Below are 26,742 nucleotides of genomic sequence, written 5' to 3'. Positions count from 1 at the left end.
CAAGTTTCAACAGAAGACACAATTAGAGACTCATATAAACAAAACTGATGAAATCAGACGAAAACTTGATTTTTTTTATACATATCCTAAGAAAAGAGATAAGAAAGTGAAGGTCAGCACGGAGTACTATTTTGAATTACCAAACACTGCCACCATGTGTTCACTTCACTTCAAGCCGTCAGGCTGCTTGAAAACCGCTAGATGGGATGGATTTTAAAAGACAGAGCAACAAATTTGATTTACTTTATCTCTTACATAAACGTTTCTGTATAATGCAATAGTGATGACAATCCCAAAAAGGTTTTAATTACTTTTAGTCGCCGGTATCATGTCTGAATAAGAACACATGGTTTTGTTTCTAACCCCTCCTATCGCCACTGAGGAGAGCACAAAGTAGAGAATGACTGAAAGAACATAAAGTACAAGCTTTGTTTCTACACAAAGATGCCTACCATAAAAGATATTTCATTGTATTTGTGCAGTACTCAAGCCCACCTCAGTGACCTTTTAGTTGATCCTGATGCTCCCTAGAAGGTACCAAAAATCACAAACATTGGAATGGCTTGAAATTATGTCAGGAGAGGTTTAGGCTGGATATTAGAAAAATGTACTCCATCCGTAGGAATGGGCTCCCCAGGGCAGTGGTCAGAGCACCAGCCTTACAGAGTTTGAGAAGCGTTTGGACAATGCTCTTGGGGTCATGGTGTGACTCTTGGGGATGGTTCTGTGCAAGGCCTGGAGCTGGACTTGATAAGCCTTGTGGGTCCCTTCCAACTTGGTGTATTCTGTGATTCTGTGATAAATTGACTAATTGAACTTGGAATAAGTGACTTAAGAATCATCATTCCCTCATTAGCATTATCCAGGTAAACAAAATAATTCAACACTTATCCTCATGGGGTGCTGAAATTCCACATCTGTGTCTATATAGATTCACTTAGTGAATACCTCAAGGAAAACACAGGCCTCAGGAAGCAAGGCCAACAATTAAATCAGATCCAAGTAATACTGGGATGAAATACCACACTTGGAAGAAAACATTCTTTGGTATAATTCTAGATATATCTAGATACATTGTTATTCCAAGCTTCTTTTGCTCTCAGGAATACCAAATGTTCAGAGTTTAGACTCTTTCTAATATCTTAAAAGTGATTCAAAAGAGATGGCAAAGATGAGTAATTTAAGTGGAAAAGCAAGTACCTGATAAAGGACAAACCCAATGACCTCTACCATATCTCTTGCCATTTGTTCTTCAATGTGCCCTGTAGGATATACACTTATTCTATAGCTCTATTCCACAAGTCTTTTAACAGCAGGAAAAATCTGTAAGCCCCGCATGCAAATGACATGCAGGGCTGTCATAAGCCATAAGCCCTGCGCGCATAAGCCCTTCTGGCAAATGACAGCACTAAGTCAGAAAAAATAACTGGATTGTCCCAGCCTGTTCCAGATTTGTTTAACAATAGATGGTAGCAGTGCTCCCATCAGAGAGCTGCAGAGGTAGGAAAACAAACTGAAAAAGCATCTTTGACAGTTGCCAGAAATCCTTCATGCTTCTTAACGCAAACTTATACCAGCAAATCGCATCTGTGGCACTAATTAGGAAAGAAGAAACTGTCAATGTGCTCCATCTTAGGTAAAAGCAAATGAAGTGAACAGAATGCAAGATCATTTTACCAAGGTTTAAATATAGCAACAAAAGGAGAACTTATGTTGTTGAAAATACACTTCTGTGGTCCATAAGGTGCTTTTTAGTACATGAATGCACTTTCAAAAGGAGAAAGTGTGTCAGCCGTTTACATACTTTCAAAACATTTATGTACTTTCAAAATGTGTTAATTTCTTGATCTCTTTCCTACAATGAATACATAAAACTTAAATGATTTTTGCCTTAGAATACTTATGACCATCAAAGCAAGTGTCACCATAAATGTCACTACCAAGACACACTTAACAAAGTTAATACATCTGAGCAAAGTCAATGAGTACAAAATAAGCCTTCAAAAATATAATTAGGATTTGCTGACTCAGGTTTTAAAAAAAGCTGAAATTTTACACTGTGGCTCATACACTACATTTGATTAATTCTTCTCTATTTCTACATTTAATCTATTTTATCTAGTTCAAACTTCTTCACGTAATTTAGTTTCACAGCAAGAAAAGAACCCTTGGAAAGTGACAAAGTTCAATTTCAAATACACCCAATATACTTCAAGAGGAGCATAAAGGAAGCAATATGATCTTAGTTTATATCCATCCCCCACAATGAGTAAACCAAACTAGTAATTCTCTAGCTGTGATTTCCAGTCAAGAAACATTGCAAAGAAGCTTATTAAAATGTAACTTGAATCTTTAATCCTTTGTAGAGCCAAACATTCTCCAGAGACTACCCTCTGGTTTTACTCTCCATAGGAGAAAGCAAATGGAGAGACACTGGTGGTTTTCTGTTAATCTGTTCTTCAACCTATGCATTCCTTTGAAGTTCTTCTCTTTGGTGATGAAAAAGAGGGAGAATTTATTTTGAAGAAATAAAGTATTCAAATTAATATTGTGTGCAATAAGAGAATAGCTTTCTAAACTGCAGTGAATACATGTCTGTGAGCATGTGCATGTTCATATTCATTCTGTATGAAATTAACTAACTAAATAAATATGTATTGGAATGAGCAGATGAAATTAAACCAAACACATACCGTGCAGAGGTTATTCCATCCTGTCGCCTTTAAATCCTCATATATAAACAACTGGTTACTGTGTTACCAGCTCTGCCTCAGAGTTCAGAGCAAGATCAGACTCTTTACAACTAAAAACAACTACAGATACCAATAAGCACTATTTTACACTAAAAGTTCATAATTTCTTAATGTGTTGAACACAGTCTCTGACATAATATCTGTATTCCAAAGTAAAAAATTAGTTTTTGGATTTAAAAATTTCCAGAGCTTTTATTCACACTTTTTTCTTAGGTATTTTTCAGTACAGTAGGAAATTTAAAAAATATAAAAAAAATCAATGTACAAATCACAAAATATATTTACAGTAGAACTTGTATCATCCTGATTTAGTTCACAGTAAATCTTTTCCAGTGGATTTGACAAACAACCCATTCTCTGGAAGCTTGATCCTTCATCTCCAGTATCAACAGCTACCTTCTAATAAAAAGACTAAATTTTGCATCCAAAATTTGACAATGACTGATGAAGTTTGTCTTTGAATTAGATGGATCAAATATGAGGTCTCCATAACTATTTAGAAATAACAATGTCCAGACAATCATAAGCCCATTTAGTTCACGTAGCTAGATGCATTAACATTAGCTTTCTGTCACTGATTTTCCTTATTTTTATCAAAATCTTGTTTGTAAGTTCCATGGTTTCATCCCACTTGTTTTTCTCAGGGCTTGTGTAGGTCACCAAGTTCTCAGTGTACTGCAAGACTGACTTCAAAAACCTACAAGAAGCAACATTAGAGAAAAACTCTTAAGGATTTAAAAAGAAAAATTAAAAAAAAAGAGAAGAGAAGAAGATCGCAATGACTGATTCAAAGCTGCAAACATCTTCAAGTTTCCAAATCTCCCTCAGGATGATTGGATGATCAATACATTAAGATTTGCTCTGCTTTTGGAGAACAATCACTCCCTCCCTCTCACAGTAAGATGTGATGATTTTTAGAACTGCAATTAACACTACCAGAGAAAGAATACAGTGACCATATGTGTGACAGAATTTTCCCCAAATGGCTTCCTTTGCTTTCTTGGTCAAATGTTTCACAATATACTTGATATCCAACCAGCTCTTAATTAACACACAAAGAGTAAAGTGAGCAAAATATTAATTGCAGCTTTTATGTATTAATATTCCCTATCTACACTTCAACAAAGTTATTTTAGCTCTCGAGTGAACATTGTCCAAGGTAAAATTATGACTATAATGACAAAAAATCTCTACAGTACAGATCAAAAAGGAATTCTGAGACAACTCCTATTTTCATTAAGTAAATTTATGTACTCACTTTAGATACTGCTGATAATCAAAAGGATTCTTCTTACAAACTGAATGAACACTGACTAGTTCCAGAGTAATCAATAGTAAGATGAGCCGCAATGCTGGAGATAAAAATTTAATGCTAGAAATAAAAAAAAAACCAGAAAAACAAACTTAAACAAACTAAAATCAAATTAAAAAGAAATCATTAATATTAAAAAAAAAATTCTTCAGACTTCTGCACCCAGTCCAAATTTCTGGATATTGCAAAGTTGGGGAAAAAAAAGACTACAAAATGTCCTTCAGCAAAAAGCAGTGCAAATCCCAGAAAAACAAAGACTATAAACTGAAAAAGAGGGCGGAAAAGAAGGCAAAGATCTAAGATTCCAAAGAAAAACTTGCAAGCATCCATTAACCCATAGATAATAAACTACAGTTCAACTGAATCACAGATGCGTATCATCAGTTGTCAGTTTAAGCTGTGTTCCTTAAATAATATGGCTAACACTTTTAGGAACATAACCTGGCCAATAACACAACACTTATAAAACCCTGGAAAGCCCTTAAGATTAGGAAAAAAATTAACAGATTATTAAACCATATCTCTTCTATCTATAAAGAAGCTGACTCAGGTGTAATGATAAAAAGCAGCAAACTAAAGTAGAATAAATCTTCAAATCAGTTAAACCTATTGCAGTCAGATAAAACTTGAATGTCATTTATATACCTAAATAGGAAAACTAAAAAAATACAATCTAACATTCAAATAATACTTAATTTGAAAGCTCATAATTTACAGTGACATAATCCAACAATGCCCATTATATTATTCTCCAATTTGAGATTTTCTTGTTATTTCAATATTGCTACTTAATAGAAATCTGGTTGACACTTGACTCTGAAATGGTTAACAAGAACACGTGAACACTGTTGACTTTAAACTTCCAAGTGAAGTTGCTGCTCAGTGCAGTGTTGCTGCACTGAAAGGCAGCAACAGCAGCGTGGAGCCATTCTCTCATAAACCCAACCACACAGTAAAGCAAAACCAGCAGCCAACCTGTTCAGCATCCGTAGATAGTTGTGCCTCTGGCGAGAACGCAGAGTCTTGTTCACCCACTGCGTGTATCTCAGCCCAGCGCCGGCAATAACCTGTTGGGACACTTGATGGCACTGCGCGCTTATTTTGCGGAGTACCACCACTACTTCCAGGACAGGTCGTGGGGAATAGAGTGTGCAAATACGCGTATCACAAAGTTCCATCAGCAGCCTCCAAAACAGGAAGGGATTTTCAATGTCAATCTTTTGTTAGCTGGATTTAACACAGGATACATTTCATATTAAGTGTGGTTTAACTCATAATGTTTTAATTCAGAAAACCTGGAAACAAACTGCCCTTACCTCATGACTGAAAAAAAGCAAGAATCTGTGCAGTAGGGGTAGTGATTGTGTTTTCTATCACTTTATTGAATATAAATGCAAAACTGATTATGATGAATATGTTTCCCATTTCAGATCAAAGAAACACAACCACAATAAACAAAACTGCCTGGTTGAAATGATACACTGAACACATCAAATCACAGCAGGGCTGTGGTTGAAGCCTCCCACCATAGCTCAACTCACAATGAATTAACATCCACCATAATAAAACTCACTGAAACAAATGCTATTAATTAGTCCTCCCATTAGTGTGTGGTCTTTCTTCTGGGCAGAAGAAGAAGCAGACTTAACATTGCGTAAAATGCAGGTGGTGAGGCCATTTTCTTAATCAACACCACACCAGATCATGCTTTGTTAAAGTACACAAATATCTTCTTGCTGTCATATCTGCTACACTAATGTATCACACATCACTTTGAACACTCTATTCTTATAGAAGTGTTTCTAAATTTCCCTCATGCTCAGTTTCTCTCTGAGATAGCAAAACTTTAATGACTTGAAGTGATAAAGGCAGAAAAAGGTTTAACACTTCAATAACTAGGCTTCTTTCTCACAGATGATAAATTTGCAGATTGGCAGGTAGGAAGCAGAAGACCCACAGGTTACATAAGTAAAGCAACAGGTAAAATCCTCTTTGCTCTATGCTGCCCATGCCCAATGGTTTGATTAGGAGTGTTTTGTTCTAACATTCAGTCATGGGACTCTTAAGACTGCTCTAAGAGTGGCAATTAAAAGTCAAACTATTTTGATCATTATTCCAAGTCAGACATAATCGGAACTAACACACCTCCAAGTCTGACACCAAGTATAACAAGATATTTTCTCTATCTGAATCTTGATATTAAAGCATGAAAAATAGAATTACATAGTGGCGTATTGCCATTTTGAATGCCACACACAGCTGTGACACCAAGCACATTAAAACGAATTTCTGATGCAGTTTTAGCACAAACTATACTAAAACCAACCTCATCTAGCAAGTACACAGATATTTAAAACATTTTGCTTTTGTGGTCTGAAAAAAAAAAGTTATTTTTTCAGGTTAATTTCCAAGTAAAATCTCTACTACAATTCTAAAATCTACAATGTCTCATCCTCATTTTGAAGATGATGTTCAGCTGCAATCCTAAAATTTTCAGATTAACTCAGCACAACACTAGAAAAGTGCTTACAACATTTCAAGCATTTCTCTGCAAACAGGGAAATGATAACTTAGCTTTGAGAGTTCTCACATAGGGCTCACGTAGAAGCTGACAGTGGCAACCAGGAGGGCATCAGACTCACCTCTCTGTTAGGACACTATTGATTAGATCATCTGAACAGCAGCAATTCTGGGGCATGTAATGATGCAATTGAGATATAATTTCAGATACCATCAAAATTAAAGTATTAGCTTCAGCATTTCCTTCCAACCTTAAAAAGAAAAGAAATAAGATTTGATATTATAAAACTGTGTAGTACGCATTTATTTCTTAAATGGCATAGATGCAGATTTTTTTGGATAGCAGTGTATTCAGTGTCCACGCTTACTCTCTATTATTTCTTTTCCCTCTACCTTGTAAGCATGATTTTCTTTCTCCAACTAAAACAACCTTTTCTCAGTGTCAGCAATCTTCAGAACCCCTTAATTCTCTCCTCATTCATAAAAATCCTGCAATATACTGAATATATGATAGATGCATTGAAGTTTCTTCTCTCAGCTCTAAAGAAGTACAATTTCCTCCAGTGATATTATTAATGACTTCATCCTTTTCAAATAACAACAGAATGTTACATTCTTTTTCTAACTAATATCTCATATAAAGTTTCCCACTTGTTACCAAGTCCTTTTCAGAATAAGGAATTATTTGCTGTTTTATAGCTGGCGATCTTATACTGATGCCTTTTCTTGGTCTTAAAATTAAGAGTTAAACACAGTTAGAAGGGAAAAAGGGATTTTACCTTGGTATTTATTTTAAGTATCTTTAGGTGCCCTATGTCTAGGTTGAATGCACCTCAATGCACACCGCAATGCCCACCTACAAAAGATCTGGTATAACATTATAGGTCTTACTAATTAGCATATATATCAAAAATTCCTCAATGAGAGGCTTGAATGAGCCCCCCCTCCCCAAGGAGCCTTCCCCTGGATGGTTCTATCTTAGTTTACAGAATGTGTTCTGGAGAGAACCTTGGGGTCTGGGGCACACTGATCCCTAGCTACGAAGCTTCTGAAATGTTTAGTCTCTTAGCTGAACAAACAAGTCTAAGAATGTAGGCAAAAGGCACTAAGAATACAGAAGTTGTAAAAAGGTATAACAGGGGTATAAAAGAAAAGGGAAAAATCATCATGGCATCAATACAGCACATACATACCCTTTAATAATTTGTACTTGTTCCTCAGGCACTGTTGGCAATTCAGGCCATAAGTGGATGCTCTTCATACATTCCAGCACCTCAGAAATATATCATGAAAAATGTTTTGTAAGGTATAGATTTTGAGATGCTTTTCTTAGTGGCCCATTTAGAAAAAAACTGCAACAGGCAGTAAGCTATTTGTTCACTAGTCATAATTGTGTAAGCGAACTTCATTTGTTAAGGTTTAGGTTAGGGCAAAAAGTCTTGATGTACACTTCCATGCTAAATCATTATCTGAATGAACTAATTTAGTATTCTATATTTTTTTTAATATAAAAAATTAATTAACAAACATAACTTTTGTAACCCACTGTTTGAATGCTGTTGAAAAGTAAAAGAACTAAGTATGTCTACTGCAATCTCAAATCAATGAAAGGAATATTCTCAAGCAGTTCATTAAACTGATTGGCAGAGAACTACCATGACAATGGAAAACAGATTTTGCTACCATGACAGAATCTTCATCAGCTAGCCTCCACACAGTAAAAAAATTAGTAATGGCCTAATCCAAGATTCCTGGAGACAGGACCTAGCAGTGTTCCTGACATAAAAAAGCATAAAGAGATTAAGAAAACTACAGAATAGCAAACACTCAGGTAAGAATAAAGCTATTTAGTGATCTAGAACACAAATACAGTATCAATTGCATTAGCAGGAGTGTGCATAATTATATCCCACTTTAGCCACTGTGATTTCCTTTAAGTTTTGAAAAATAAACAAAAAAAAAGTAAGGTTTTAAATTTTTTTTAGGACAATCAAATAATGAAGAAAAGAATTAGACTAATTTTGAGGAGCCACAATTTTAAGGACCACAATGCTTTCACAGATGGAAGTACCTACCTGTTTCTTGAGTCGGGAAATTGGATGAAATCGAGACCGGTAGCAACTTGCACAGTTCATCAGTGGTTTTATGACCATGTGTTCCTGATTTACAAAATCACAGACAATACACAACAGTTTCTCTAAGCTGTCCTAATTATATGCAGACCTAGACTTATACTTCATTTTATGCAAACCACCTATAGCACTGACGTCAATAAACTCTTCCAAATGTCTAAGGGCTGAAAGAAATAATCAGCACAGTGAGTAGTTAAAGCTTAATTTCACATATTTTAACTATGAAACCTGACAGCAGCTCACAGAAAAGCAACTAAGTATTCTAGCAGCACACAATACATCTTGAGAAACTAAAAGAGAGCTGCAACTAACAAATGGAAGATTTATCTCACAGGTTGCTGTGTTATATTGAAAGAAGTAATCCCAAATATAAACAGGAAACAGGGGAGAGTAAACACAATAATAGCTGATGTTGAGAAACATAGTGCTAGGCAAAAAGCGTTTACAAATTCATAGTGTAAGTATGGATACAAATAACACTTCCATTAGCAAGGCACTAAGATTTGCAGCAGCTCAGGAAAAGAAAATCTCAATAACTACACACTACGTACCTCAGTGGGTGAGCTACCGATGTTCTATGTACCTTTTAATAATTCTGCAGATAAATAAGCTAGTTCATCAATACAGTTTGACAAAATTAAGTGGAATCATTATAATTTATGGATCAGCCTTGTGAATAAGAACTGGTTAAGACAGCAAATTAAGATACAGCAAGAAAGGGTAACATTTTGGAAAACTTTCTGTACTTACTTCACTACAAAACTAGGGAAAACATACTTTCACAATTTTTTACTTGGAGAAATATTTCATTTGGACAAAAAGCAGTTGTCAAGAAAGATTCAGTCATAAAACTCTCTAAAATTGTATTTGGTATCCAGAATAACTGAAAAAGAAAACCTCCTGAGAGCAAAATATTGGTCCCTACCTTAAGAGAAAACATATCCTCATCTGAGAATCTGTAGAGAATAGTAATTGCAAATCCAACTATCTGGTTAGCTACTTCTCTGGGAAATGTTCTTAGATTGATCTCTCCGTGGCTTAAACGATCTCTTATACGTGGGCCCTCCTGGTGGTTCAAGATATCCCAAAGGAAGTCCTGTGGAAACGTACACCAACTATACAGAATTCTATTCTATGTGTATTCACATAGAATTGAATATATTCAGTGTACAGAATACCTCTGAAAGACAAGTATGTGATCATGTCTGTAGGACAGGGGCGTTCAGATATTCAGAGAAAAACCTCAATGCAAACTATACTCATAACATACATTCTATACTGTGACAGCTAACAAGAGATTTCCTTCAACTTTGTGCCCCAGGCACTTCACAGCCCCACTGCCTCTGGCAACAGGACAGTAACCTCAGATCTCCCCTACACTCTCAAAAGACCTCTAAACTCAACACCCCTAGTTTTCCCGTTCACGATCTGTTTGGGTAGTGACATGCAGAATGTGCTCTGGTAGGTTTGAGACATTTTTGTGCTATCTGCCCAGATAGTGCAAAATGTGTCCCAGAAGCAATCAGAAATAAGTTTGAAATCTCCTTGTATGAGGCATCAGTTCTTCTCCTGCTCCATTCAGCTGAACTTCAGAAGTCTAAAGACAAATATCCCTGATATGCTTATATTTCAGAAAGAAAGATAGTCCTATATGGTAATACAATACAGCTTGCCAGCTATGACTTTGGATCCCTCATAATAAAAAAGGCTAACAAATTCAGGTTCTAAGCTACTGGACATAAGCTATATGAAATAAATGAATATTAGGTATATCATAAAGATTATTACTAAGTGAAACAAAAAACCAAAAAACAACAACAAAACCCCAGAAAATTTTCAAAACACTTGCCATGGCAGGCTCCTCAAGAACTACAGGTAGCTGGTTGACTTCTTCATTATCCAAATGCTTTGCTAGCATCTAGAAAAAAAAGTAATTTGAACAGAAATTTATTAAATTATTGAAGACCATATTACGAAAGAAGGAACACCAACTAAAGTAGTTTTCCTAATCTGATGTGATTAACTTCTGCCACTCTAGAGTCAAGATGCCTAATTATTACTGACAAACAACTTGAGATAATCTAATCAACTTGTAAAACTGAGGGTTTATGCTTGCTATATTTATTCGTATTTATTTGCAATAACTGAATCTAGGAAAAATGGCAGAAAGTTTGCTTCTGTGAAGAATTTCAAGATAAAAACATTTTGAAGAAATAGTCTGTTCATTACAATTTGTATTAATTGTGATATTTTCTGAAGCATTCGAAATTTAAAGTGTTTACTGTCCATCATTTTTTATTTGGAAAAAAGTTAGAAATAATGTCATATTCAACAAAAGAAAGTGCATTCTTAATTCTAGTAATGGGAAACATGCATGGCTTAAATTCTGACACTGATATATCTTAAAAAAAAAAAAATACAGTACCTCATCGAAAGTGGTGTAGAGAGCAGAAGACTAGAACAAAACACAAATAATATTATTTGATTTTCAAACAAAATCAATTAACTAGATGTGTATATCAAACTTTAATGTATTCATTTGCATGAGATACCAGAGGTGCATGAATAGCAAAAAAGTCCCCTTATGAATGAAAAAAGGGTCTTTGGGATTTTGTGCTGAGTTTTTTAAAACAAATATACCATGGCCTACTTTTCACCCTAAGCTACTGCTTCTGAACACTCATCTTCCACAACTTTTTCAGTCCTTTTTAGTGCCATACATTTAAAAAAGAATTGAAGGCATTCATGAATCTTAACTGGAGATTTGTAAATAATGTTGCACAATTGTTTGAAATGTTGTGGGGTAACTCTCTAATTGGTTATAGACACTGTGCTTCTAGAGTAACCATTCTGCAAATATTGCAAGCACTAAATCGTAATTGACTTTAGACAGAAGTTTACCTCTGCTGTTAGCAATCGATTTGGACATTTATTAGTTGTAGTGAAGAGCAATCTAAGTCCAACTTCCAGCTGAGGAAGTAAGAGAATCACACTGTCAGCATACCTGAAAAAGTAACAGAGATATCCAAAGGATTTTTCTCTTCCTTATAAACTATTTCAGCGTTACAGTCTCAGGCCAAACAACCCTGACAAAATTCCTTTGTAATGCACTTTGTAAACAAACAATAAATGACTACCTGTGCCAAACAGAAACTGACCACTGAATTCAAGCTCAGAAACTAGAATAACTCACAAAAAGATGGAGCATGGGAGAGGAAAACAACATACTTTTTAAAAATTCAAAATATGTGGGATTAAACATATGAAGATTTACTTCCACTTGCTTTGCAAACCTTTCCTTTTTTCCTACATCTCCAACAGCTCTTTTTAGGCTTCAAAATATAGTTTATAACCTTAGTTGACACAAAACAAAGCCATTACTCAACAAACCTTCCAAGAGATCACCATAACAAAGCATAACTATATGCTCTTAAGTAATTTTGTAAGAAGCCTTGGAATCTGCAAATGCAGATATAAAAATGCAGAATATATTCTTTATAGATTCTATTAAAAAAATAATTAAAAAAAATCTTACTTGCTTTGCTTGAAAGCTGTTAAAGCAGCGATCCAAAATGGTAACATTATTTTTAATACAAAACTGGACTGTTTTACAAGTTCTTCAGCTATGGACAGTATTTCATTACTAAGATCTGCAAGTTAAAATACCAACATTGAAAAATTACATATAATCTACACTTTACTAATGAATTTTAAATATTTCACTGAAAATATAATATTATTTCAACATTTGTAAAGGGAGTTTTTAGTAATCCAATTTATTTTAACTATGCAAGTACAAGAGTAGCCATATTTAAGATCAGAATTTAAATATGTAAGATTGCATTTGTGGTGATAATATAAAATTACAGAGTAAAAGCAGTTTAAAAAGTCATGTTTGCTTTTTATTGAAAGACTACATAGCAACTGGACCCAGCTTCTGTTGAGTTGTTCTCTACCTACTCCAAATACTTTAAAAAAGTATAATATAAATTAATCATTTCTATTCAGCCAGAATATTTGAACATGAGCACATTGTTCCTATTTTTTCAATTTTCTGTGTTGAAAATATAGCATAATAAATTAACACTTCAATGCTACCGTGTAATGAAAGCCATACCTATAAATTCACATTATAAATGTCTTATCCAAGAGAAACCTCAAAATGATAAGTGTAACTTGATTGCAGTAGGTGTTTTTTCAAAGCCAATCAACAGCTATAGGATTTATACTACATAATTATTGGAATGTTATCAGCTTGATTTGGTTCCCAAAAGCTCTGTCTCAATTTCTTAGACAGATGTTCCACTGATTATGCAGCACAAATTGACCATGATCGCCACTGACACCAAGATTCCCTATACACTGTTATTGCCTTAAAATAGCAGGAATAAGCCAAGTAAGGTGTGCAGACAGGGAGAAGGTTTTAATCTGACACATCAAATCCTTCTGTGAGAAAAGCATTAGTGTACTGAAGATGGGTCAGCATCTTCTACTGTGTTTCAACACTAACTTCCCTGTAAGACTCAGGGCACCCTTGCAGCTGGAACCCAGTGACTCTGAAAAAAGTTAGATTTCATAAAGGCAAACTAGACAACTCTTACATGAAATTAACTCTCATAATCAAAAGAATGTAACATACAGTTGAAGTCTTTTAGAAGCAGCTATATTTCATGTTCCAGTGTGTTATAATTATTTTAGAATGCAGTAGTTTTTTACTCAATAGCGAGTGAACTGCCTATATATTAAGAAGCTGCCCTACAAGCATGATTGGTCCATCTAATGACAGTGTATACAGGTATCTTAGTTAAGATTTAATCTTGGAACTCTGGAAAGTGCATTATTTTCAACAGCACTTTTGGACAAGGAAACAATAGCAAATACAGGATAATAAAAAATTTGCTAATGGTTAAATACTTGCCTGGAAATGCATCAAGCTCCTCTAAGCTAACGAAGATCACATAAGGTCGATGTACTAAAACACATTTAGTTTGCAGAAGATAAGTCTGTAACAACTGACCCAATCCTGCAGTTAAAAAAAGCAGCATAGCACAGTACCTAGGGAGAATACCATAACATATTAGAAAAGCTAATACAAAGAAATCTTTTGCAAAGAATCAACATTTGTGAGTTGGGGACACAAAGGGGTTTTGCTGCTCTTTTAAAAAACACCCAGAACCTACACTCCCCATCTAAGTACGGGCATTTAATAATCAATTGCATTCGTAAGCATGAAAAAAATAAAAGTAGAATTAGAAAAAAAGCATCACAGTATTCTATATTGGCTGCTATTGCTCCTCCTTCTACCCCAGTCCTCTGCCTTTTGTTTCAAGTTATTCCTCATTGCCCTGACTTAAAAAAAAAGCTTTTTGTTTTCCCTAATAGTAAAAAAAAACCACTGGACCTAATACTGGCCATCTTTGTAATGGCTGAAGTATTCTATGGAAATCCATTTCCAAAAGAAGCAGAGGACGCAGGGGAAATTTTTTTTTTCCCATAAGAGAAGTAAGTTTTACTAGTCACTTTTCACGTCTGACTGGTAAGAAAAGGAGGGTTTTTTCCTGGTAACTTACTTGGCAGGAATTTCTTGTGGTGATGCAAACCCATGCCACAAGACATTACGAAGGTTCAGACCATATGGAGATCCAATGAATACCCTCAGTACATTCATCTGATTAATAAAAAAAGTGATTACTGCATGAAAAAATCTAGTATTTTTTGCCTTTCTTACCCTTCTTATTTTTATTACCTTTCCCTGGCAGAAAACTGCAGAAGTTATTGAGAAACTACAATGTCTACTGTCAAGATGACTGGCCACCGCTCATCACAGTAACAGAAACGCATTATTTGCAATTCCCAGTATTCTCTGAAAGAGAATCTTTCAGCTTATTTGTACAGGATATAGAATATAATATGGGAAGAACAAAACTAGTTATCAGACATCCCAAACAAATGAGATTAAGTGACAGACAAACAAATGAGATTAAGTTTAGCTCTTACTTCCTGTAGTATTAATCCAGCATAATTTAATGCAAATTAACATAAAATACAGAATTTGCATTAAAAGCTGTATTCACAGATCACTATCAAACAAAACAGGAAACTTTGGTTTATTTTTCAATTGTAAGAGTTTAAATAGTCCACATGCCATCAAAATTCAAGACATAATCCTTATGACACTACTAGAATGGCTAACAATTCAACCTTCCACAGGTTCACACCCAATATTTTGTCCTAACAAAGAATGTGCATTTTTAAGACTGTATGTGAAAGATCCACCTACCATGTTTACACAAGGGTGCACGTGTCATCCAAATTTTGGTTTTTTTTTTTGCACATTACTTTCCTCCATTTTGAAAAATTCTAATGTGGTAAAAGTTATAAAGCATCTTACTGCAGTGCTTTTGAAGGGGAAAACTGCTTATCAGAAACAGCCAGTGCAGGAAGTGTAATTGCAAGCACTGTAATTTAAGATGAAGCAGATGAATCCTGCAGTTTGCTCGTCGCCTTGTCAGACATGTGAAATTTTACATATGTAGGTTTTTCACATGGAAAGGTAAATAAGAACTTAGGAGCTTGCCTTTACAATATTCACTATTTTTTTACATATATCCCTCCCACTGTAACATGTATAAAATGAAAAAATATCTAAAATATATTTTTCCTATATATTACAGAATTTGCAAATTCTCCCTCAGTACAAGTAAAGGCTGTGCTTGGAAACCTGACATTTGTTAGGAACAAAACCAACTCAGCAGTTATTCCTTATTTCAAAACTATGCACTTACTACAGCTTGTCCAAAGACATCTGCAAGCTGGTCAGATGCAAGCAAGTCTCTAAGGAGGAAAGGACAGTCGTTACCCTTAAGTAAATACACCTATTAAAAAAAAAGAGCAGAAGAGATAATAAATAATTTAGTATACTTTTTTGTATTTCAAACATTTGACTATTTCATCCAGCAACCATTTTTATTATTGTAAAAACACTAATCAGACTAAACCCACCAAATCCTTAAAAAGCCTTTAAACTCCATAATTTCATGACAAATTAAAATTTAGGTAATATATCAGAAAAGAGTGGATATTCTGTTTAACGTTCCCATATCAGGCTTTTCACAGGGTCTGTATGTATACTGCTCTTCTCTTCCAAAAAATCCCACAAAAACCAATAAAGCACAACAAGAACATGTAACTAATAGAATAAGCTCTACCAAGGACACCATATTTCCTTCTTACCATAGAAATTTATGAGGTCTGTCATTGTGAAAGGGAGGACACTTGCGGTTTGTCTTCTGATTCAAACTGTTCTTTAAACTAGATTTTATCGTTGTTGGGCAATCTCAGCATCTCAAGTTTCAACTGCTATCACACCTTCCAGTCTTTGTATTCTCCCTGAATTTTTTTTCCAATCTTTCATAATTTTTTGTTACTTCAAAATTCACCATGCCCCATACCTGGGCGAATTGATTTGTGAGTTAACCCACTGCTCTTTCTCTGTCATTTCCTTTTCCAGAGCTCCCCATAGATATTGAACAACCAGCTACTTTAACTTATCTGGCTGCAAAATTGCCCAGCAGCAAAAACTGTTTAAGTAGCTGTTTCTCCTTTCTCGCTAGGAAAGAAGTTACCCAGCAGCCCATTTTTCCAGCTGCATGCCACCCCTCACAGAAGTTAATACACCATCAAATCATCTGTGGAAGCTATGCTGCCCCACATCAGTTAGATAAATAAAACTAACAAAGACCTACTGTATGTACACTGATTCATCAAACTCTTCTCTTTTTTAATTAACTTTGTCAGTAACAGCACTCACACAAGCAACTTTACAAGCACTGGTAAAGGAGCCCCACATATGCTTCCATTAGCACAACTGGACCCAGAAAAGAACCTCTGTCCTACTCAAAATGCATGTGAGCTATTAGTGTACTACTACAGTACAGGGTAATATCCCTTTTTTCAATGTGCAATTAAATCCAAGAGGTCATTTCCATCTTATAAAGCCAAATCTACAATAGATCCTGGCACTTACATCACCCAAGGCTCGCTCCAAGCTTGATGTTAGTTTCATTAAGCCAAGTGCAACTTCTGTAGCTTGTGTATCTTGTAAAACATCGAACACTTCAAGAAATACCTGCATGATGGGGGAGAGGAACAATGTTGTGTTCAATATTCAGAAGGAAAGATCACATTGTCAAAAGCACAGAGAAACCTAAATATTCCTCTGATAGTGGCTATACAAATGTAGAAAGAAAACCATGCCAAGGAGATAAAAGTGTAGATGCCTGGACAGAAACTTCCCTAGAGCACCTCTTGATATCTAGTGCCTTACCTCTTCAAAATTATCCATAATAACTTTACAAGGTAAAACTTGATATTAGGCACAGATTATTAGAAAAACAAAATACTACAAACTCATGTTAGAACAGGCCTAAAGTTCCTGATGCTGTCTAATACAAAATCTAATTACAAAGTCAGAAAAATTACAAGCAACCATCTATCAAAGAAGGACAATTAGTTACAAATTCTAAGCATTTTGGTTCATGGATATCTCTTCTGTGTTCTCACACTAAACTTCCACAAAAGGTTCCCATGCCAAAATACAAAATGTTAACAGAAATTTCCATACCTCTGTGCAGTTTGTCCAGTGGAACCATGATGCATACTGAATCACAAATTGCTCCTTGGTCAGAGATTTCAAGTACAAATTAACAGATTCACATACAGGTCCTAATGAGCATATGCTTTTGATATAATCCACACTTTGATCTTAAATTGAAAAACAGAAGGTGATTAGGGTACCAACCTTACCAAAGGTCCAATATTTTAAAACTCCCTAGGGATAAAACCTGCTACAGTTTGTGTACATATTTAGCACAGGCAATTTTATCCAGACTATTTTAGCACACCAATACAATTTACAGTCCAAAACACTGCACAGAAAATGTACTGAAAAGTAAAACTGCAATGCAAAACCAGGTAAGATCAAGCACCTTCTCTGAATAAAATAAAAAAACAAACAAAAAATTCCATCCCAACAAAACCTTAACGCAAGAAAATATGGAAGTAAATAGGATCATTATGTTCTGCTTTTGTGGAAATGCAAAGAACCTACTAGAATTTCTACATGAATGCCACATAATCAAGCTGGAAGCTAGTGCTGGCTCAGCAGGAGTCAAATTGCACCACTTACAGCCCTTAAAGAACACAGATGGATGTGGTACCTTACAGAGTGGTATCACTGCTTCTTTTTCGTGGGACGCTTTTTATAGGAAAATAAATTCTTCTGGTTTACTGAAAGATATTTTTACCACTTCTGGGATTTAATAACAGAGGTGGTAAAATATACATATAACATGTATGCAATTTGGCAAATTAAAATTCAATGAGTTCATCAGGAAATAAATACTTTGTTTTGGTTAAAAAACAACTACAAGCTATTCTTCACAGAAGAGAAACAAAACAGTACTTCTGTACAAGTTAAAGTTGGGAAACAGAAATAGAAGCAACAGTAGGAATATTGATGGCCCTGGGCTTTTAAATTTACTGCAGAAGGAATATAAAGAACACAGAACAAGGCAATTGTGGGGTGGGAGAGAAGCAGAACGGAATCCCTTATGTTACAGACACATTCAGCTGGAAACCAAGATGAAGGCAAAGTAGCGGCTGCTTAGGTGGCACAGATTACATGAACCCTAGGAGGCAGCAAAAGCCAAATACCAAACGCGGATGAAAAATTTAAAGCTCTTTGTAGATATAAACTGCACATTCTCTAATCTGCAGCAGAGCTAATGCTGCACTGTAACAAAATGTTACAACTTAGCTAGGATTGCTGTGAACTGTACTGAAATTCTGTATCAGTCTTACAAATGTATCACTACTACCACAGGCAAACACCAACCTGATTCAAGGTAACACACATGCTCTGCAACAGATTGCCAACATACTTCACCGTTTCCAGATAAAATATTATTAATATCATAGGTGTCCTTTTTCTCAAATCCAAGTTTGCAAATCGCATAATGCACAGGCTGAGAAAGACAAGTAGTGACCGAGTCTAACAACGCCATCTAGAACAAACACACACAGACAAAAAGAATCCTTGTATCAAGAAAACTCATGAGAACAAAGAAAATTATTAAAACATACCCATAAGCACAGCTACACAGACAGTAATACTGTGTCTGTAAACAAGCTGTTAGGGTTTGCAATGCAAGTTTCATCCACGCATGTGATGAAAGGAACTCTCAACCAGAACCACCTTTGGAAAACTGAGGGAAAGAATTGCTCCATTTTCACAAGGCCAGAAGGGTGTATTTCAGATGGTTATACCTGCTGAAATCATTACAAGATAGACTGAAGCAAAATATCCCAGTCACATATAAATGTTCTGCCTAATCTCTGACCTTACAGAGAAACTGATGCTACTTCAAGTAAACCAAGAGCATCAGTCCTTACAACCAGCAAGATCCCCAGAGGAAGGCAGGAGAAGAACATGTGAATTCTGTAGCAGTATTAGTGCAATTTAAGCATTCATGCTATTTCCACATTAGTCTAAAGAGAAAAATGGACAGATTCAGAAGCACACATTTAAATTAAAAAACTTGCACAGATAAAACTGCCTATGTTAACAGGGGTGAAAATAGTTCTGATTTAGTAAAAAAACCCCTCTCACTTCTTCATTATCCAGACAGACAAAAAAATGTTTGAAAATGAAGTACCACAATTAACAATAATGAAAAATATTCCATTTAATTTAAATGAAAAACATTTTTTCCTCTTTAATTTGGTGGCAGAATTGACCCTCACATACGTAATTTCTGAATTCATGGCTTGAAGGAAAGAGGAAATATTTATATAGGTATCAGCACTGAGCAAGGGTAACAGTTCCCACCAGAAACCGCTATTAGCTGCCATCGGGAGTACCTACCTGCTATTTAAAGAAAAATAAATTTAAAAATCTACAATATTCATAAGACGTATCATTCAGTCCACCTTAATTTGTGTCTTCCCCTTCCCGTTCGCCGTTTCATGTCAGGGACAGAAGGCCAGAGCAAAACCTGCAATACCACTGCCACCCTTTATTACTATTACTTATGTAAAACGGGCCAGGCACGGGGCGGGGCGATGACCTTTCCAGGGAGAGCAGGTCACCAAGCCCCGGGCTGGCACTGGCAGAAGCAGGGCAGGGCTGTCCCCTCCCCTCCCCGCCGCGCCGCCCGCAGGCCGCAGCACCAGCGCTGCCCCGGGGCCCGGCCCGGCGCGCCCGGTCCCGCCATGGCCGCCGCTGCCTCCGCTACGGCCGCCCGCGCGCGCCGCCTCACGGCCGGCTCGCGGGCAGGGCCCGGGCCGCCGCCCGCCGCCGAGCGGGACCGCGGCCACAGCCATGGAGAAGGGGGCCAAAGCCGCCGCGCACCCGGAGGGAGGGAAGAAGGTACGATAAGGACACCGTGAGCGGCCGCCAGGACGAGAGGCGGCTCCGGGGGGCTGAGCTGGCGGGGGTTGGGGCACCAGCGGGAGCGGGGGCAGCGGGCAGCGGCCCCGGGGCGGGGGAATGTGATGCCCGACTGAGGCGGGGGTGCCTGTCCGAGCCTGCAGCGCTTCAGCTGGGAGGGAAGGATGGGGCTTGTGTGCTTAAGGAGGACAGTACAGTGCGTGGAGAACGTGGGTTAAAAGGTGCGTGTGGTCTTGTGAAAATTGGTCTCAGGAATGCTGTTCCCTCTTGGTTAGCGTCCGATTTGCGGTAGCTCGTGCTCTTTCTGCTGGGTCAGGTGTTACGTTCGCACCTGCCCTGCAGCTGGCATGCTGGCTCGCTGGCTCAGGCATTGGGAGGCCGAGCTGTTGTGATGGTAAAGAGAAGGGTGGTCCTCCCTTTGGTGGGGCAGTCCTTCCAAGTCGGGGTGCTGCTTTAAGCTAGGAGGGGTGCCCTCTTCTGAAGGAATAAACAAAAAAGGTTTCTTGTTTGTTTTACCAACTAACAGCTATTGGTTGTTAAAATGGACTTACTAACAAACAGCATTTCATTTAAATAGCAAAAGCTGTTTTTTCTCTTAGCATACTTCCTTCCATATGTCCAAAGTTAAGCCAATGTACTCGAGCTGAGTAGCATAAGAACAGGCATTTTTTTGGTGAAGTCCTCAAATGCAGTCAGTTCTTGAACTTTTGAGAGATTTTTTTCACAGAGGGTGCAAATATTTTACAGAAATGTAATTGTAACATTGTGCTAAAAACTTGGGTTTTTACTGTGTGTTTTATACAGTGATATACAGGAGTAGGTTTATTTACTAGGCATGTCTATAGAGAAATCAATAAGGCTTTTGGTTGCCTCATTAGGAAATGTAAGGACTTCTTGCAAGTGATTATGAAAGCTCATGTCACTAATAATATCAGGTAAAATTTTAAGTATCACCACTGTGTGCTATAGACATGAATTTTCTTCCATCAGTAATGAAAGAGGGTGAAGGTGGTGTGGCTCAAGCTGAACCATGTCAGCAAAGAATCACTGTTTGGACTGCGCCCTTTTTCACAAGTTCATTTCTACTCACATGGATAGTCATTTGAAGAGCTCAGCTGCAAGACTTGAGGTGGTTTTTCTTCTGTTAGGTGACCTGTGATGAGCATGTCAGGGCTGTAATCTTTTGAGATCTGTGTTTGCAGTTAGTAGGTAATGAGTGTCCACAGGCTAAGTGCAAGTGTGTTTGGTCTTTGCATTTTTAGAGTAAGTGCTATTCAGAGTTCAACAAACACCAGCAGCCAATTTGCACTAAGGCTGCCAACATCACTGCTTTTAAGGAACTAGAGGACACTTTTAGGTAATGTCCACAGTTGTTGACAGAGCCAATGTGTAAGTGATTTCATAGAGAAGAAACTGCATTTCTTCCCTGATTCTTAAAACTCCTCAGATGGAAAGACTTGAGAGCCCCTGAGTAGCGCATCTTTTTAAATAATTCTCATTGGACTTTTATATTATCCATAAGTGACTTTCTTCTGTACTTCTTAGTATAAGTCTTGCATCGTGATGTTATTTCACCTTTGAGCTCTTTTCTGCTCTCCTGGAAAGGAACTGATGATTTTCTTTCATGTTAAGTTCTAGCAGTAGTCAGGAAGTGGAGCAGAGACTGAAGAGTCAGTAAAACTTGGAAGTGGTTTGTTAGGAAGTAACTGGTGTGGAAATCCATTGGCTGTAGTATTTGTTATGATCTCATTGGTTCCTTGTGCTTTTCTGTCTCTGTTACCATTTTACGGTTCTCTTTTAAGCCACTGTGGTGGACAGCAGGTGACTTTTCGCAACAACAGACTTCCTTCTTGCATTCATAGAGGGATGAGTTTTGTTATGTGTGTTGAAGAGTACACAGCTGGATGGGGAGAAAATGCGATCTTCAGAGATCTGTTTTTAAGTTCCAAGCAAAATTACAAAGTTTTGCAGACTGGAGCTTACTTTTCCTTTTTTTTTTTTTTTTTAATGAGCAAATTAAATCATCTATACATGAGCTACTTGTTTAGTAACAAGGAATAAGAATAAGTAAAATGAAGAAGTAAACAAACCAAGTCTGTATTTTGGGTAGGCTGTTTGAATTAAAAGCTTGAACTTGTGGCTAACAGTCTTGGATGGGTATGTTGACATCTGTGTATTTTTACTTGGAAAAGGGGGTGAATTCAAGGTACTAATATGGTGTGTCTGATTGAGTTGAAGGGCAAACTTCAGTTGGATTTTGCTGGAAAAGAGGTTAAAATTGAGTGAAAGTCGACCACTTCTCTGTTTTCAGGCCAAACAGTAGTGTTAAAACAGCCAGAAGATGATAACCAGTTTCTAGCCTTCTGTGTTTTATTGTTAACGTATTCCTAAACTAATTGTTGGGGTTTTTTTCTCTTAACTGTGCACCATAAAGTATTATTTAGAGTCCGTTAAATTCTAAAATATCGACATGTGATGTGGACTTTTTTTTATTATTTTGTACAGTCAAAAGGAAAAAAGACACAAGCACATCACGAAGCTCCAACAGAACAGGCAAAGCCAAGATGCTCTAACACATACAGACTAGAGCCACGTACTAAAGTTCAGGATTGTTTAGTAAGAGACAAAGCTCAAGCGATACTAACGGTATAGTATTTTTTAAATTAATTGTCTCATTGCAAAAGTAGCTTGTCTTGCAAAGTATTTATGGAACAGTGTAATTTGCATAAACTTAAACATTTGCATAAATCTCTGCAGTCTTTGAGTTTTGGCACATGAGAGTAATGTGAATGTACTCTGTTTTGCAAAGTGCAGAAGAGCCTCTGCAAGGTCATTGCTGAGCATGTGCTGTTTAGTTGGAGCCGAAGCTTCCTAAACTCTTGCATTTTTTTTAAATCAAATTGAGCTACAGCACAGTTCAAAGTACCATAATCTGCAAAATACCCAGTTAGGGAAAGATCATGACATCAGATTTGTGGACTTCTATTAATTCTGCTAATATCACATGACCTGCATAAAATTACTTGGTATCCTTGACAGTCAGACTGCTACATACATAAATTAAGCAAAAAATGAAAGAGAACAATCTGTTGAGATAATCCAAAGCTGTTAGTGGTATTTTGAACAGTTATAACCAGATCTTTTTAATTCTGCTGTCTGGAAGACTTGTCTTAGATATTTGGTACAGATATTTGTAGCACTATTTTCCAGTGAACTGAGCCCAAATGATGGAGAAGAATACACTCCTGATTGTTAAATGGAGGTTGGCTGGGCATGTGTGTCACCTTTAAAAAAACAGATAAAACATTTTAGAGTAAAAGTAGTGCATCCTTTGCTGTTTGAGATGATCATCTGTACTGACTATTCAACTCATTAGTTCTTCTCATGTTCTTTTAATGAAAATAATTGTAAAGGGTGTTTTTTGCAAAAGACGACTAGGATGAAAACTAAGATCTTCCAACATTGTTTTTGATAGAATAAACTACAAGAAGCCACATACGATGGAGCTTCTAGTCCCTTCTTGTGTGCTTCAATCTCAGAAGAAATATTAAAGGCTGTGAAGGAATTGGACTATGACCGTTATAAGTATGTGGTATCAGTGCTAATTGTGGAAAAGGCAAATCAGGCAATGATTGTAAGCAAACATATTTGTTACACCTTTTGAAAATTGGAAACAACTTTTAGAACTGTGTGTTATCTCCTAGGTGTTCTTTCACATTCAGCAGCTTAACTTGTTTGAGGTGGTACTGGAGCTTTTTTCTTTAAAGAAAGCTCCATACTTTCTTCATGGGTAGTAGTTTGCCAGGTGACAATTCAGGGTGCTGCTGTGACTGCCTAACTCTCTGAAGGCTGTTTTCTTCATGTATTCAATAAGTGGTAAACAGTGCCTACTGTACTTCCCTGTTAAACAGTTGTTTCCGCTGTGTGCTGTGCCAGTACAATCGCTTGAGTTCAGTGAATTTTGTTTTTCTTTGTCCAGTGTACTTGGATCTCCATTTGGGTTGTCACATGCAGTGCAAAATTCTGTGCAGTTGTAATGCGGGGTGACATGGAACACAAGGATGGCAAGGAAAGGGATGGTAACTGCAGCTGCCACCAGACATGCTCCTGGGACTTCAAATTAACACCAGTCACCTGAACTTGGAACACCTAAAATAAAAGGATAGCGGATTTTGCTGTCTTGGTATATAAATTTAGTATTCCAAGCTCCCATTGGCATTCAGAACGCTTTTATCTGTCTAACAGAGTGTCAAAGAACACTTCTACCTTGGAGTGTTCATCATCAGTTCTCAAAACCTGATTGAAACCAACCTGTGTTTAGTAAGTTACATGAAACAACTTTTGAGGGTTCAGCTTCAGTACCAAAGCCAGTTTGTGAGGTGCCTGCATCTACCTGCTTTTCTGGTGCCATCTCACAGTATGCTGCCTCTTAAGCAGTGCTTTAACTGAGGAGCTGTAGGTGCAAACAGATTAGTGAAGTGGCCCAAGCTAACTTTTTTCTCACAATGAATATGTTTATTCCAGCAATCAATGCACACAGTTTAGCTTTGAAAGCAATTCTAACAAAACGGCTGAGAGCCCAATAAATGGTCACGAGTAGACTGGAGTAAGCTGGAGGTGGAGGAGTGGGGGATGTCACTTCTTAGTTGTATATGTTCCCAAAACTAGTGTCCATTCACACAGACATTCTATTGCTTTTGAAGGGGTGCTCTTACAGTAGGTTAAAGTGTAATAAGTGAATGCAAAAGAGAATTGGAGGTTTGGTGTTGAGATTTTTGGAGCTGTTGAGGTGGGAGCTTTACTGTGAAGCAAGAAGATGTATTTAAAATCGAATAGGAATTGTTAATTTTATTCAACTTTTGCATTTTGTTAATCGTTGTAACTCTCCTAATATGATTAGATTAGCATTTAGATAATGCTGTGTGTTCTTTAAAAAATAAATAGTAAAACTGCTGTATATAGGTTCACTAATACCTTTTTCTCTTTTATCCCTTTAGGTTGCCAGCAGATGCCTGTGGGATGATCAAAGAGACACTTGGGTTTCAGCTAAATGTGAAACTGATACATTTATTGCACTGGCTTTGGTAATGGCTTGTTATACTGACTAAAACTCTGAAAGTCACAGCTGGATTCATGCATCACAGTACATGGTATACTTGAAAATTTTCAAAACATCATTATTTTAGTATTAATTTTTTGTCCTATTGCTGTTGGCACATTCAAACTGACATACAGTTGTGATAATTTTGCTCAGTTTTGCTCTCTTTAAAAAAAAAAAAACAACCCCAAAAAATGCTTTGGAAGTGTTTATGTTTGAGTACATATGGGCTTCATCTGTTGTAATGCTTTGCTGTGGAAGTGGAAGCAGCTGGTGTAAGGCCAAACATTGCAAAATTTTGAATGTTGCTTGTCTGTTGGGTGCCTAGGACTGTTAACCAATGCTTACGTGCAGTTGCAGGTACCAGTTTTCTTAAAAGCATGCTTTTTATAAGAAAAAGCAGTGTTCATTTTTCATTTTCATAGTTGTATCTATGATAAAGTGCTAGTTTGCGTAGAAACTTGGCTGGGAAGGAAGCTGTGTTTTGCAGTCCTAGGAACTTGTGCAAATTTCCAGTCGTTTGCCTTGAATGAAGTGAAAGTTCAGTTATTAGGTTCCCCAGGTCTTAAGCTTTGGTTAAGTATTGCTTAGGGTCTGGTTGGTGGAGAAGAACTGAATTGAGTGAATTAGGTCACTTTGGTCTAGGGGCTTCTGGTGGCAGTGGCAGGAGGACGACGGGGTCAACCACGAGGCTACTGAGAGTTGGTCTGTAATTGGCAAGGGCAGCAGTGATTGTATTTTTTAAAATGAGACTCCAGCAGATCTGTGAAGTGTATAGACATAGCTTTTGGATCTGCTGTGTGTGGAAATCGAGCGCTGGTGCCTTTGCCATGTCCGTTTTATTGTTGGGAGCTGAAGATAAACGCGGAGGGGGCAGCGGTGTTTCCCAACGCCCTGTGGCCAGCTTGGGTCTGAGCGCGTTTGGAACCGCGGCCGGGCAAGCCTCGAAGGGCGGTGAGCAGCCCGGGCCCTGGGTGGGCGCACACGCGTGGCGGGGGGAGCCCCCGGCCGGGGGCGGTGCCGGAGCTGGGGCGCGGCCGTGCGCTTTGTTCGCCGGCGCGGGGGCCGTGCGCGCCCACGGGGCCCGGCTGCGTGCGGGCGGGCGCGCGCGCCTTCCCGGGCCCGCGGGACGAGGGTCGTTCCCGTGGCGGGTAGGGAGGGCTGCGCCTCAGCTCCGCCCGCCCGTACCGGCGAGACCGGCACCGGGAGGCGGCGCGGCCCGGCGCGCAGCCGGCTCGGCGCGACCGCGCAGCGGCGGGGAGCGGCCGCACGCGCCCTCCCTCCGTCGCAGGGGCGAGCGCGCTCGTGGCGGCTCCTCCGAGTGCGCCCCCCGCCCCCCGAACCCCCCTCCTGCGGGGGCTGATGGTTCACAAACGTAGCTCGTCCCCGGCTGACGTTCCCGGAGACGGGAGCCTGCCGGCGGAGCGGAGCAGCCCGGCCCTGCTGGGTGCCAGCTCCCGCGCTCGGCGCTGACCACC

The 26,742-nt window shown here is 37.9% G+C and overlaps 2 protein-coding genes across 7 annotated transcripts in view; one reads left to right on the top strand and one right to left on the bottom strand.

Moving 5' to 3' along the window:
* Window positions 1-48: 48 nt before the first annotated feature.
* ERMARD (ER membrane associated RNA degradation) overlaps window positions 49-26,742 on the bottom strand; it is a 27,634-nt gene continuing 940 nt past the window's right edge. The window contains exons 2-19 of one of the 6 annotated variants that reach the window (XM_042025168.1): window positions 21,257-22,066; window positions 18,613-18,781; window positions 17,341-17,480; window positions 16,744-16,845; window positions 15,503-15,592; window positions 14,288-14,385; window positions 13,636-13,772; window positions 12,253-12,367; window positions 11,619-11,721; window positions 11,143-11,172; window positions 10,567-10,635; window positions 9,643-9,813; window positions 8,661-8,744; window positions 7,779-7,858; window positions 6,708-6,836; window positions 5,041-5,250; window positions 4,012-4,125; window positions 49-3,450 (exon numbers count right to left, since the gene is read on the bottom strand). In XM_042025168.1, the coding sequence (XP_041881102.1) occupies window positions 3,291-3,450; window positions 4,012-4,125; window positions 5,041-5,250; window positions 6,708-6,836; window positions 7,779-7,858; window positions 8,661-8,744; window positions 9,643-9,813; window positions 10,567-10,635; window positions 11,143-11,172; window positions 11,619-11,721; window positions 12,253-12,367; window positions 13,636-13,772; window positions 14,288-14,385; window positions 15,503-15,592; window positions 16,744-16,845; window positions 17,341-17,480; window positions 18,613-18,781; window positions 21,257-21,268 (2,013 nt within the window). In that variant the 5' untranslated portion in view covers window positions 21,269-22,066 and the 3' untranslated portion in view covers window positions 49-3,290. Of the gene's footprint in view, window positions 3,451-4,011; window positions 4,126-5,040; window positions 5,251-6,707; window positions 6,837-7,778; window positions 7,859-8,660; window positions 8,745-9,642; window positions 9,814-10,566; window positions 10,636-11,142; window positions 11,173-11,618; window positions 11,722-12,252; window positions 12,368-13,635; window positions 13,773-14,287; window positions 14,386-15,502; window positions 15,593-16,743; window positions 16,846-17,340; window positions 17,481-18,612; window positions 18,782-19,641; window positions 19,927-21,256; window positions 22,067-26,742 lie in introns of those variants that run through there. The other 5 variants (XM_042025169.1, XM_042025171.1, XM_042025173.1 and 2 more) reach the window with 5 other exon arrangements.
* Window positions 20,026-25,338, top strand: DYNLT2 (dynein light chain Tctex-type 2). The gene is made up of 4 exons (XM_042025183.1): window positions 20,026-20,145; window positions 22,672-22,812; window positions 23,642-23,800; window positions 25,164-25,338. Exons 1-4 carry the CDS (start codon window positions 20,098-20,100, stop codon window positions 25,272-25,274), a joined length of 459 nt encoding a protein of 152 aa, XP_041881117.1. The 5' UTR covers window positions 20,026-20,097; the 3' UTR covers window positions 25,275-25,338.

The sequence above is a fragment of the Corvus kubaryi genome, unplaced genomic scaffold (genome assembly GCF_017639235.1).
Source record: "Corvus kubaryi isolate FWS band 111438036 unplaced genomic scaffold, C.kubaryi_AGA036_p1.0 37266, whole genome shotgun sequence".
Classification (NCBI taxonomy): Eukaryota; Metazoa; Chordata; class Aves; order Passeriformes; family Corvidae; genus Corvus; species Corvus kubaryi.
The sequence above is the reverse complement of the archived record's forward strand: the minus strand, read 5'-3'. Positions and strand labels throughout refer to the sequence as shown.